This window comes from Pituophis catenifer, unplaced genomic scaffold (assembly GCF_029215685.1).
Source record: "Pituophis catenifer annectens isolate HBS135680 unplaced genomic scaffold, rPitCat1.0.hap2 SCAF_16, whole genome shotgun sequence".
In the NCBI taxonomy this organism is placed as follows: domain Eukaryota; kingdom Metazoa; phylum Chordata; class Lepidosauria; order Squamata; family Colubridae; genus Pituophis; species Pituophis catenifer.
The window spans coordinates 20,427,434-20,440,391 of NW_027256896.1; the positions used below are offsets into that span (position 1 = coordinate 20,427,434).

Here is a 12,958-nt window from a genome sequence, read left to right on the forward strand (position 1 = left end):
CCCTGAATGCCAGAAACAGACTGCCATTGGATCTTGCCCTGCCCTGGACTTTTGTTTTGCTAGAGAGAAGGTCCCTCCTTGGAATGCAGCAAAACCTCCTGGGAGGAGCCCCGGCTGTCTGACACAAACACACCTGTGCGACACCTGCTTTGCAAGGTGCCTGCGTGCTTCAACCTGCGTGATGGGGAGAATTCGGTCTGGTCTACGGAGAATCCCAATCATTCAGGTCAGGGTTGTCCCAAAGGTGGGTCCCAAAAGGCAACTGGACTTCCTTAGTTTTTCCTTGAAGAGGTTTCGCTCCTCATCCAAGAAGCTTCTTCAGTTCTAGCGGAAGAATCCTGAATTCCCCACCCTTCAACTCGGAATGGAAGAAGCTTCTTGGATGAGAAGCGAAACCTCTTTAAGGAAAAAAACCAAGCTCGAAAAAGCACCTCTGAGTCAGTCTGTCTTGCAACCCAAGCCGTCACGAGGACATCCAAACTCTGCCTCCGATCAGGGTAGAAAATATTAGCATTTAGGCTTATAGAGCAGCCCATAGTCGCACTCTCCTTCTCTGTTCTTCTGGTCCTTGACTCACGACCATTCATTTAGTGACTGTTCGAAGTTACAGTGGTGTGGGAAAAAGTGCCATGATTGTTTTTCACACAATCTTTGCACGTGATCCAAATTTGGATGCTTGGCAACAGACTCACACTTGTGACGGTCGCAGTGTCCCGGGGGGGTCACACAATCCCCTTTTTGCGACCTTCTGACAAGCCAAGTCAATCGGGAAGCCAGATTCACTTGAAAGCCGTGTTACCAACTTGATAACTTCAGTGACTCACTTACCGACAGTGGCAAGACAGGTCGCAAAATGGAGCAAAACTCACTTCACAACTTTCTCGCTTAGCCACAGAAATCTTGGGCTCCATTGTGGTCGTAACTCGAGGACTACCTGGACTTAAATCCAAGAAGACCAAGCAAACACTTGAAACGGTTAAACCGAGAGGAATAATGACGAAGATGATTCCGAAGTAAACAATTTTATCAGTTTATTGATTTGACGTAACTGCCTCCCCGGTTAAAAGGAGACCTACAAATCATAAAATCATTTTCAAAAAAAATAAAATAAAAATACTATTCTGAAATAATACTGTTAATATCAGCACCCCTGTGCTGAACTTCTGTTATGTATGACCAGATACAGTACTTTTCATTGAGCTAGTTTAGTCTTCAACTGTGATAAAATCTGAATCTTAGGAAATAATTTAATAAATTCTTTTAAATGTTCTTTTTTCTTACATCAGTAGACTGTTTCATGTGTTCAGCGAATAATGGCATATACTTTTATTTACAAAAATAGCTGGAATCTTTCGGAGGCTTAAGCAGAAATGCATGCTAAAAGTCCATATGAGAACAGATTTCTAAATCTTATCCCCTCAAATTTTCTATCTCCATTCTTCCATCACATTTGCCTTATGTTACTGGTTGTATTAAAAAAATACCTACATGTTAGCTTTTCGGACCTTACTAAAATTCTGGTCTGGAAAACACTCCTGATTCAGAGTTTACGAAAAGTGAATGCAGTTGTTTGAAAGTGATAGCATTTGAGATCTAAAAATTAGTGGTTTTGTGGAACATTTCTGGAAACCAGTTTAGAGGTTACTAGGTTCATACTGAATTTTTTGTTTTTTCTTCTTCCCTCTAATACTGACTCAGTTTTAATGGGAAAAGGCACGCCTCTTAGGATATTAGCAGTGAGTAAGATTTGCGAAGAAATATGTAAATGTTTTCAACTAAAGTGGCTTCAGATACAGGATATTAGTAACGTGGAGTTGGAATTACATAAGGCATGAGCATTTGGCTCCTGGGTTTTTTGTTTTACAAAGCATCGAATTGTCTTTTGACCTAGGAATGCTTAGTTTGGGAAAGAGGAAGTCCCACCGCTGAATTTATACCCAGCGTTGATGGCTGGTAAGAAATCCTGCAGGGACTCAAAGATCCCAATAATTTAGCCTAGCCTGAAATAAGCCAAAGACATTGTCCGTTGGAAGAGAAACGAGAAACTAGCTTTCTTCGGTCTGAAGAAACTAGGATGGCCCAGAGAGGTTTCAAGGGAGAGAGAAGTAAGGGCTGTCAAGGTGAACGAAAAAAGGTTGCGCCTCTTGGGTTTATGGGAGTTATAGTAGTATAGTAGAGTTATAGAGAGAGGCATGATGGCTGAGTGGTTCAAGAAGCTGAGCTTGTCAGCTGGAAAGTCGATGGCCCCGTTCGAGACCCGACGCGCAACGGGGTGAGCTCCTGTTCCTCGCCCCAGCTCCTGTGTACCTAGGCTTAAAGTGGCCAAGGTTGAAGACCCCTGACCTGGACGGTAAGACTAATCAGACTTCGGCTAAGCCAAAGACACCTTGCAGCCCGGCAAACATACAGGCTATTGTTTTCTTCCTTACCTGCGGAGAACCTTGGCAACTCCCTCCACTAAATTAGACTTTGTGGTAACTCCCTAGGCTAAATTAGCGTCTTAACTCCGATAATCTCTCAGTTCAACCCTCAAGGCCTCTTACAGAAGACTCAACTATTTGTCCTACAAGCCTACATCTCTCGGATCCTGGCACTGTGTCCCAGCCGAAATGTCAGCTGGAGCAAATCACCATTTTTATGAATGGCAGCTTGGTAGAAGCAAGACCAGGCAGCCAGGCAAAAAACCCAAAAATCCTGATTTCACCTCACCTCTGAAGAAGCAAAACCACTTCGTATCATCTACTCTTTTCTCCCCTACTTGGTGACCTCCGGTGGAGTTGGGACTTCAACTCTCATCATCTCTTTCAGCCGAGGAACATGGAGAGTATGTTCCGATATTTGAGGGGCTGCCACAAAGAAGAGAGGGTCAGCCTATTCTCCAAAGCACCCGAAGGCAGGACAAGAAGCAACAGATGGAAACTAATCAAGGAGAGAAGCAAAGTAGAACGAAGGAGAAACTTCCTGACAGCGAGGACAATGAATCAGTGGAACGACCTGCCTTCAGAAGTTGTGAATGCTTCATCTCTGGAGGTCTTCAAGAAGAGATTGGACAGCCATTTATCTGGAATGGTAGAGGGTCTCCTGCTTGAGAAGGTGGGGGGCGGAATAGAAGACGGCCAAGGTCCCTTCCAACTCTTTTATTCTGTTATGCCTAGGAGGCAGCCAGTTAAACTGAAAAACAGTTGCCCTGTGTTGGAGGCCATCTGAACATCTAGAGATGTTCCTCACCCCTTTTTCCAGCTCTTTGTTCTAGGATGTGGTGACCTCTGGAGGATCTCCCAGCCTCTTGGACAGCTTTTCTGGTGATAATGGGGGTGGAGCAGATACAAAACATTGTCCTTATGTGCACGTAGGATGACATGGTATATATGGCTTTTAGTAGCCTAGCCTAGCCTACTTCATGCTAGCTTGTTGTTGGGCCCAACTAAAGGGACAGAAGAGACATGGCACTACTGAGTAGAGAGAGAACTAGAATCCAAAGCAGCATAAAAACGAGGACCAGAATTATAAGAAATCCTTGTCGTCCCCTGTGTGCCTTCACACCATTGTGTTATCTCTTCCATCCCTTTGGTCCATCAATATCCCGCAAACATTCTTTGAGCCTTGCTTTTAATTCAGTCATGAAAAGAAAGTTGTACGTCCTAAGGAATATTTGTGAGTGATTCAGTAGGTGCCCTTTTCTTCTAATGCAACCGGGTTTTTCGTTGGCACCTTAAGCTTGACTTCATCTTAAACTGTCCTTCATTTTACTGGACGTAGCAACATCCTACAGTTTCTGCAAAGTTACATCCTTTTGATCGATTGAAATGCTTTTACAGTGTAAAGTCAAGAAAATGGGGAAACCCATTTTTTTTGTTCGTTTGTAAATGGAGGAAAACACAGCTGCATTCGAAGAGAAACCTTCAAACCTTCAGAGTTAGAAGTAAAGATTTTGTTTAAATCGTAACTTCGCAGATTAGGAAAAAAAAATGTAGTATCCTACTAAGGCTGTTACACAATTTGACCAGTGCAATTATTAATGGACATTATCCTAACTGAAAAGGTTGCTGCTCCGACCTTGACATAAAACTGCTTTGTAAATTTTAAAATTCATATTATTTTATACGAAAACATAAAAATACCTCTTTTTCGTTTTAAATTCTACAAGATTACAAAGTGCTAGGTGTTCGGTCAAAAATCCTACTGTGGGTTTGTTTGTTTTTTCCTTCTTCACACAAGATTGCTAAAACAAAGCTTAATCCTGTAAAACCGACTCAGTGCATTGAAATTCGTGGAACCAACCCACGATTTTTAACCCACAGACAGGATTCCCAACAGTTTCCTCCACAGAGTCGCTACCTGGGTAGGCCTAGGACAGCGAGGCGCTGACATTCGCGGCCCTCCTCGCTCGGCAGCAACCTCCAGACTCCGTTCGGCAACCCGGCGCCCACCAGCGTTCCTCCATACCTACGTGACAATTTGTTGAACCACTGTGCGTTCGTGTGAACACGGCTGATTCCCGCAGTGCAGTTTTTTCAGCAGCCTTTGCAGTTTCCCCGGGAAGTTTTTGCTGAGATATCGGTAGAGCAAAGGCAGGACAACGCTGCTGGAAAAAGCCAGGAATTTGGAGAGCCCCTTCGTGAAATGCAAGGCCCGGCCGTAGCTCTCCTCCACCGCTTTGCCTTGCATGGCGGCCAGCGTGCTGACCATCAGGGTCCCGTAGTAAGGTGTCCACAGGGTGAACTGGGTGCAAACGGTGGCGATCAGAAGCCTCTGCACAGAGGGGTCCAGTCTTCCAGTGTCTTGGTCCAGCGGCGTGGCCTCCTTGCGTATCCGCAAGATCAGCACGAGTGCGTAGAGCACGGCGACGGCCGGCACGACGTAACCGATGAACACCATGATGGCGTCCGCGGCTTCTTTGTTCTGCATCTTGGAGCACTCAATAATTTTGGTGGAGACGTGGTTGCAGATGTAGAAGAGGAGAGAGGAGAAGCTGGTCAGCATGGCCCCTCCCCAGATGAACCCGCAGACGTGCTTTGTGTTGTACACGCTGGACATGTAAGTCCTCGGCAGAGCCCGCTCGATGTAGTAGTCCAGGCTGAGCAAGGCGATGGAGTACATGATCACCAAGGAGGAGACGTTGAATAGAATCAGCAAGGTGATGTAGACTTCGTTGTTGAAATTCCAGATGGCCCACTTGGTGCTGGTAGGTCCCAGCAGGTACATGGGGGCGATGGCGTTGATGATGAGGCCAGCGATGGCCATGTTGACGAAGTAGACGTCCGGCATGGTCATCGTAGCTTTGTTACACAGGTTGACCACAACCAAGAGCCCATTATAACAAAGGCCAACGGGGAAACAGATGACGAGGTAGAGCAAAGAGAAAATGGAAATGACCAGATGAAAATCGTGGCACAGATTCTGGTCCTCGGTGTTTTTGGAACCATTGAGGGCTTCACAGCTCCACATAATGACGTTCCCGAGACCAGGGGTCTTTTCTGCTGGTTACCAGCTTTTCTACGGGAGAAGAGAAAACGAAGAACATCAATACCCTTCTTTTGAGGAGACCAAATCAAAACGTCTTCCAGCATCTGCGCCATGCCGAATTGGACCAGGTCTGAGTTGTATTATGGGGTAACAGAAAGACCAGGTGTCGAATTATTCAGTTGGGGGTTACTCAAGACCGGGAGGAGGGGGGGGGTTCTCCAAACTTGGCAACTTTAAGACTTGTGGACTTCAACTCTCAAAAACTGAAGAAGCTTCTTGGACGAGAAGTGAAACGTCTTCAAGGAAAAACCAAGGAAGTCCCATCTGCCCCTTGAAAAAGCCCCTTTGGGACAATCGTGACCTGGATGACTGAGGATCTCCATAGATATTTAACTCCTAGAGCTGCTGGCTGGGGAATTCTGGGAGTTGAAGTCCACCAAGTTGCCAAGTTAGGAGACCCCCTGCTCAAGACCATGGATTTCATAAATCCACATTCAATGTCTATGTCCTTAAAAAAAAAAAAACCAACAGCAGAGACCCTGTGATCCTAACGGGTTAGTTATTAATACAGCTTAATTATTAGGTACCTTGTCTTACTTTGGTTTAAGGCAGTTCTCTCTCTCTCTGTTTCTAACCCTTACAAAGGCCGTATTATTCTAATCCATTTTTTGCAAAGTAAAATGAAAAGTAGATTGTGTTCCTTTCTGAAAACTCCCTGTAAAAACTTAACTAAAGTATTATTTTGTGTTGCTAATCGAGGCAACATTCCTCCCAAGACATTTGTTTCCCCCCCAGTAATATAGTACGTATAGCCTTAAAGGCAGCTTTTTATATGCGCACGTAAAACATTTCTGTCTTCCGGTTATTAATAGTGTCCGGTCGAATCAAGAAGTACCATGCTCTTAATTGCTTTCCAGTATTTTGAAGAGGATGACCTTCGGGTTTTCTATTTTTAGACACATTTTATCTGCCAGAACATCCACATTATTTCACATGTTTACAAATCCTTCCTAAAATTCATCCCTGTATGGGGAAAGGTTTTGGCTTCGCCACATGAGTCAATCTCCTTAGGTCTGGCCATTTTCATGTGGCAGGCAAGACTTTGGCTCATTTGGGAAGACACCTAAAAAGAAGATCTTCCTTCCTTCCTTCCTTCCTTCCTTCCTTCCTTCCTTCCTTCCTTCCTTCCTTCCTTCCTTCCTTCCTTCTCTCCCTCCCTCCCTTCCAAATTTTTGAGCGCGTCCATTCGTGATTCAAGGAGGCTTCCGTATAGGCGTGATTTAGAAATGCCCCCCTTAATTTACAGGGGGACCCCATGAGAAAATACAGTCATTGTAATAATAGGGCAACCTAAGGAGAAATGAAAAATATGATTAAGGAGCAGGTTAAAGTACAGAATACTGAATACCAGAAGGGACCAGAGAGGTCTTCTAATCCAACCCCCTGCTTAGGCAAGAAACCCTACACCACTTCAGACAAATGGTTATCCAACCTCTTCTTAAAAACCTCCAGTGTTGGAGCATTCACAACTTCTGGAGGCAAGTTGTCCCACTGGTGAATTGTTCTGACTGTCAGGAAATTTCTCCTGAGTTCTAAGTTTCTTCTCTCCTTGATGAGTTCCCATCCAGTTGCTTCTTGTCCTGCCCTCAGGTGCTTTGGATAATGGGTGGAGCCCACCTTCTCTTGTTCCCTTCCACCCTGTAGAAATGGTCCTCTTGCCGACCCTGATAGATCTAAACTGATTCAAGGGTTGGACGTTCAGACAAGCTGGGAGATCTCTCGGCTGCAACTCGAGAATAGTTCAGCTGAGGTGTCAAGAGTTGCGCTGGTGCCTAAGCTGCAAAACCTGGCCTAGGCTCAACACTGCGCTGTCTCTGCAGTTTAAAGCTCCTTGTTTTGTCGTTCATTTAGCCCCTTCTCCGACATGCCGAGAAGGAGAACCTCAGCGGTTTTATCTGAAATAAACACGCCGAGTAATTTCTAAGAATTGGCCTTCCTCCTATAAGACGTTTTTTCCCCCCAAAGAGTGTCAAAATTAATGTTTTTATAATTGCTTTCCTCCCAACGTATTGTGGAGGCACGCTTCGCGTAATTTCTTTTTATTAAACTGAAGGATTAAGGCTATGACTTTGAGATAACATCTCTCCCAAATCTAGAGCCGCAGACGCAAATGCCACTTCCTTTAAAAAAAACCAAAAAACCCTCCATTAAAATAAAACGTAATGTTTCAAAGAGACTTTTTTCCAAAATAAAGTGATGGTTAAACCAGATCTTTCTGTTTGATTCGACCTTCCTTTTAACCAACTGGAGATAGCTCATTTGTAAATCTGGGACCCTCCTAACCCCCTAGATCAGGGATGGTTAACATTTTTGGTGCCAAGTGCCCAAAGCCCGCTTTCACGCGCTTGTGCCCAGACCCCCAAAATGCAATGCAAGTGCCCCCATGCATGCGTCCCGCCCCCACGCATGCGTCCCCCACACACGCGCATGCATCCCCCACGCACACGGCCTGGGCCCCTCCGTGCATGCACCCAGGGCTCTCTGAGCCCCATTTTGGTTTCCAGGTTGGTGCAGGATGCCTTCCAGGCCCAAAATAGGGTGCGGGGGCACACACGTGTGAACCCCCAAAATGCAATGCGAGCATCCCCTGTGCATGCGCCCCACCCCCCATGCATGAGCAGCAGAGACCCGAAGTCCAGGTGGCTGGCGGGAGGTGCATGCATGCACGGTGGAGCTGGGCTGGGGCGACGGCTGGCGTGCCAGGCAACATGGCTCCGCGTGCCACTTTGGGCACGCGTGCCATAGCTTCGCCATCACGGCCCTAGACCTTCTCCAACAGGACGTCCTTCAAACGTTTTGATCCGCAGCTCCATGAATTCTCAGTCAACCTGACCGGTGGCCCACTGGCTGGGAATGCTGGGAGTTGCAGTCAAGCCGCACCATCGCTGGACGTTTTCAAGAAAGGATTGGACAACCGTTTTGTCCAGGACGATATATAAGGTCTCCTGCCACGGACAGCGGGGTTGGACTAGAAGATCTCCAAGGTCCCCTACCATTCCTATGATTCTCTACTTGGAGATGCTGGTTTAACGAAAGCATTTTTCAGAGGGGGGGATATTACGGTTGAAGAAAACAGGAGAGTAATAACCGTTGGGGTCATTACATTTTGGATTCTCATTGTACTGTATTGCTCACTTTTAAGGAGAAACGTCCCGACGTTTAGAGCAGCTAATCAGCGGAAGGGCTTGCCTTTAGAAATTGTGGGTGCTTTTAAGAAGAGACGCCTGGCATGGCATCTCTGGGTCCCCTGCTTGAGCAGAGGGTTGGACTAGGAGGCTGGCTGGGGAGTTCTGGGAGTTGAAGTCCACAGGTTGGACACCCCTGCCTTAAAAGCAAGCCATCCTACAAGATGTAAACCCACACTTTGATGCCCAGGACTCTACTGGGAATCCTCTTCCTACCCACCCAAAACAATCATCCGGACATCGAAACCAAGTCCTGCCTTTCTACCCCACATCCCATCCCTCCTGCTTGGGTGCAAGCTCTCCTCCTCCTGTTTGCTTTGACAATGTTTGGCCAAGGCTGTTTGCTCTCCTCCCCCTCCACAAACATCCCTCCGTCCATCCATCCATCCATCCCACCCCCTCCCCTCTCTCTTCCCCAGCTCCTACCTTCGGTCCAGTTCTCATGTTCCTTTGTACCGCAGAGTCAAACATGGCTGATAAAATAACATTTCAGGTGAAGGAGAGAGGCAGCCGAGGGGGGGGTCTCCCATGGTTTTTGTCTCCCCCCCCCCCCCACACTTTGCCCTTTAACGAGCCGTCCTAGACCTTCCTCCGGCTGGGTGTTTTTCCCCGCATGTGAGCTGCACTTGTTTGTCCTCCTAGTACTTTACTCACAAAGTTTCTGCTCCTGTTGGCACAGCCAAGGCCGTGTGGCTCCTCCCTACCTCTGTTTACCAGCCAGTTTCAAGAAATAGGAAACTCTCTGATCTGGAAGGGGAGTGGTGCACAGGCTGCTCTCTCTTCTCAGCCTTCCCATCGATTGGTAGGAAGGCAGATATTCCTGGAATAATCCATCTGGGTGTTGGGTTACAGCCGCTGCTGCTGCTGCTGCTGCCTGCCTGCCCTCCCACCCACCCACTCTCTCTCTCTCTTTTTTCTTTTCTTTTTTTGGGTGAAACCCACCAGCCTAGTTTCTGGCATTCCCGTCAAGAAAGCCGGCTTTGCCATCGGAAGATTCCAGGGAGAGTCTTTAAAAAAAAAACACACCAACAAAACTCTTCCTGAGGCTCAGTTTTCACGACTGGGTTTTGGGAAGAAGAAGGAGGAGGAGGAGGAGGAGAAAGGAGGAGGAGGAGGAGGAGGAGGAGGAGGAGGAGGAGGGGGAGAAGAAGAAGAAGAAGAAGAAGAAGAAGAAGAAGAAGAAGAAGAAGAAGAAGAAGAAGAAGAAGAAGAAGAAAAGAAGAAGAAGAAAAGAAGAAGAAGAAAAGAAAAGAGGAGGAGGAGGAGGAGGAGGAGGAGGAGGAGGAGGAGGAGGAGGAGGAGGAGAGGAGGAGGAGGAGAAGTAGAAATAGATCTGTTTTTTTCCCCCCCCTTAGAGGAGGACAATGCGATTGATCAGTCTGGAGAGCTGAATTTAAGAGTCTCTGATTGTGTTACTGGCAGCGTTTGGAAGGGCAGGGCTGAGTCAGGCTGTGGGGGTTCCAGAGCAGGAGGACTCCCTTAGCAGGGATAAAAGGAGAATATCTGTAGCTCAGGGTTGAAATGAGGGGCTCTTGGTGCTTCTCTGAGCTTGGTGGTTTTCTTGCAGGCCTTTCATTGCCCAGCTAGGTAACATCATCAGTGCTAGAAGGGAGGGGGGGTTGAGGAGTGAAGGAGAAAGAGAAGGGGGGAGGAGGAGGAACTGTGGGGTCCTTGGTGTTCTCTGAGCTTGGTGGTTTTCTGGCAGACGTTTCATGACCCAACTAGGGAACATCATCAGTGCTAGAAAGAAGCAAGGTTTGCACTGATGATGTTCCCTAGTTGGGTCATGAAACGTCTGCCAGAAAACCACCAAGGTCAGAGAGCTCCCGGGTCCCCTCAACTCTCAGACCCTTGGCCAGCCAAACTATGCCATTAAAAGCCAACAGCTTTTTTGTGGAGGCTTATGCTTTTTAACGACATTAGTTGGCCTGAAAAGATGCTATCAGATCCCTCCTAAGGTTTGCAACGAAAGATGAAGCGAGCAACAGTTCTATAAGTTCTCTGAATACATAAATTCCACGGGTATTTACCTGCAGAATTTGGATTACGGCCTGAATTTCTAGCTCCTCTCACCCAGATCTTCACCTGAGGGGCTACTACACCAAGAATGAATGTTGAAAAAAATCTAACCTTTCCAGTTTCAGATCCCAGTTGAAATCTTTGATAGCTCAAACGATCAGGATCAAGCAGGCCGTGCCAATGCTTGCTGGAATCTTACAAAGAAAGTTCCTTGTTTACTTCTCATCTTGAAAATAGTTTTGGTGCCAGAGTCTGCTTGGCTCGTGAGTAGGAATGTGACACCTGCCACCTGGGGTTGGTCACCCCCGAGTCAAGCAGGATAATATTAACCCAGCAAAAAGATTCCAGATTGGGGCAGCAAAAGAAGGCTTGGAATTCCAAAGGGGGAAAAAATGTAAAGGGCTTTGCATTGTTTCCCCCCCCCCCCCCCAGGATTTGTTTATATTCTTGTCACCAAAGTCTTCTTGATGCCATCCTTGAAGGAGGAAGGGTTTAGCTTTGGCAGGGACCAACCCTTCAGTTGGACACGTCCTGAGTCATCACCCTTTGTAAGCCGCAAGTATTTGATCCAGCAAAGATAAAAATGTTTTTGGAATTAGTCTAGAAGAAAATCCAGCTTGGTCAAGGGTGTGGGTACTCTACGAATAACCTCCTGGCCTTTTTCAAGTCATGTCATTTAGGGCTGAACAGGGAGGCCTGGGCCTGCTTTGACCGATGGGGGACTTGCCGTTTTGACTACAGATTGTCAGTTCAAAGAATGGAAAGATTTTTGTGTGGCACGATTCAATATCTTCAAGTGAACACCAGGTTTTTAGAAGTATGGATAACATATGTCCTTCCTTTTCCTTTTCCTTTTCCTTTTCCTTTTCCTTTTCCTTTTCCTTTTCCTTTTCCTTTTCCTTTTCCTTCTTTTCCTTTTCCTTTTCCTTTTCCTTTCCTTTCCTGTCCTGTCCTGTCCTGTCCTGTCCTGTCCTGTCCTGTCCTGTCCTTTCCTTTCCTTTCCTTTCCTTTCCTTTCCTTTCCTTTCCTTTCCTTTCCTTTCCTTTCCTTCCCTTCCCTTCCCTTCCCTTCCCTTCCCTTCCCTTCCCTTCCCTTCCCCTTCCTTTCCTTTCCTTTCCTTTCCTTTCCTTTCCAGGTTCTGACAGGTTCTGGAGAACCGGTAGCGGAAAGTTTGAGTAGTTCGGAGAACCGGCAAATACCACCTCGGGCTGGCCCCAGAGTGGGGTGGGAATGGGGATTTTGCAATATCCTTCCCCCAGGAGTGGGAAGGGAATGGATATTTTGCAGTATCCTTCCCCTGCCACGCCCACCAAGCCACACCCACCAAGCCAAGCCCACAGAACCGGTAGTAAAAAAATAAATAAATTTCAGCACTGGACCTTACCAAGAAATAACCGGAATATAGACCCAACCATGAAGTCTAAAAAAAGAAATATCGCACAAGAAGGCAACTTCTGTTATCATTGTTGCCAAGAAATGATTTATTGGACACATTACATGAGCCAAGTTAGATTCAGAGACCACCCCCTTATAATAATTGGGGGCCGCACCGAGCATCTGGATTTCCGTGTTAATTTTATCTCTTTTCTGTCTCGTGCAACTCCTGGCCAGTCCTGTATTCTTGGGTTTATTATTTCCATATATGGCCTTTAGGTAGCATCTTCAAGAGCAGCCTCTCAGTCTCTACGAAGATGGATCGTCTGCCTTGACAATTTGCTACGGCGGGGAGGACCGATTCCATCCCGTCCTTAATGGTTAATGGAGCCGGAGCCTAATGTCATTACATTTCAGCATGTGCTGTCTGTCTGCCTGTGTTAGTACATCATGTTCAGCGGGAGCCACCTCATGAGCCTCTAAAGGAGTGGAAGATAAATGCCAAGGGTGCTTTTTGATCTCCTTTCTCAGTTGGGAAATTTGGAGAGCGGAGTTTTCCACGGTTATGCAACGGGAATGCTTTTAAGGCTCGCAGGAGCCTACAACATGCAGATAATTGCTTTAGGGTGTTGAGTAAAAAAAACTGTCTGGTATCAATACTGAATAAATCTGCATTAAGGATCTTCTGCCTTTGGAGGTTTTCCAAGAGGGAAAAGAGGGAAGGATGCAGTAGGAACCATGAAGGAAAGTCCTTGAAGGGTAGCTAACAAAGATGCTGAAACCACAGACTTAAAAGACCAGAATTGAGCCCAAAATCTCTGTTGCTAAGTGAAGTGGTTGTTAAGGGAACTTTG

The 12,958-nt window shown here is 46.5% G+C and overlaps 2 protein-coding genes across 2 annotated transcripts in view; one reads left to right on the plus strand and one right to left on the minus strand.

The window, feature by feature from the left end:
* The window catches only part of CHLSN (cholesin), an 84,015-nt gene that overhangs the window by 32,147 nt on the left and 38,910 nt on the right, over window positions 1-12,958 (plus strand). The window lies entirely within an intron of this gene.
* GPR146 (G protein-coupled receptor 146) lies at window positions 4,049-9,464 on the minus strand. Its single transcript, XM_070955111.1, has 2 exons — window positions 9,138-9,464; window positions 4,049-5,496 (listed from the first exon to the last, which is right to left on the minus strand). The coding sequence occupies exon 2, from the start codon at window positions 5,446-5,448 to the stop codon at window positions 4,447-4,449; it is 1,002 nt and encodes a 333-aa protein (XP_070811212.1). The 5' UTR covers window positions 5,449-5,496; window positions 9,138-9,464; the 3' UTR covers window positions 4,049-4,446.

Excerpts from the sequence above, each read along its gene's own strand:
- GPR146 (XM_070955111.1), bottom strand. The coding sequence starts at position 5,448 with ATGTGGAGCTGTGAAGCCCTCAATGGTTCCAAAAACACCGAGGACCAG.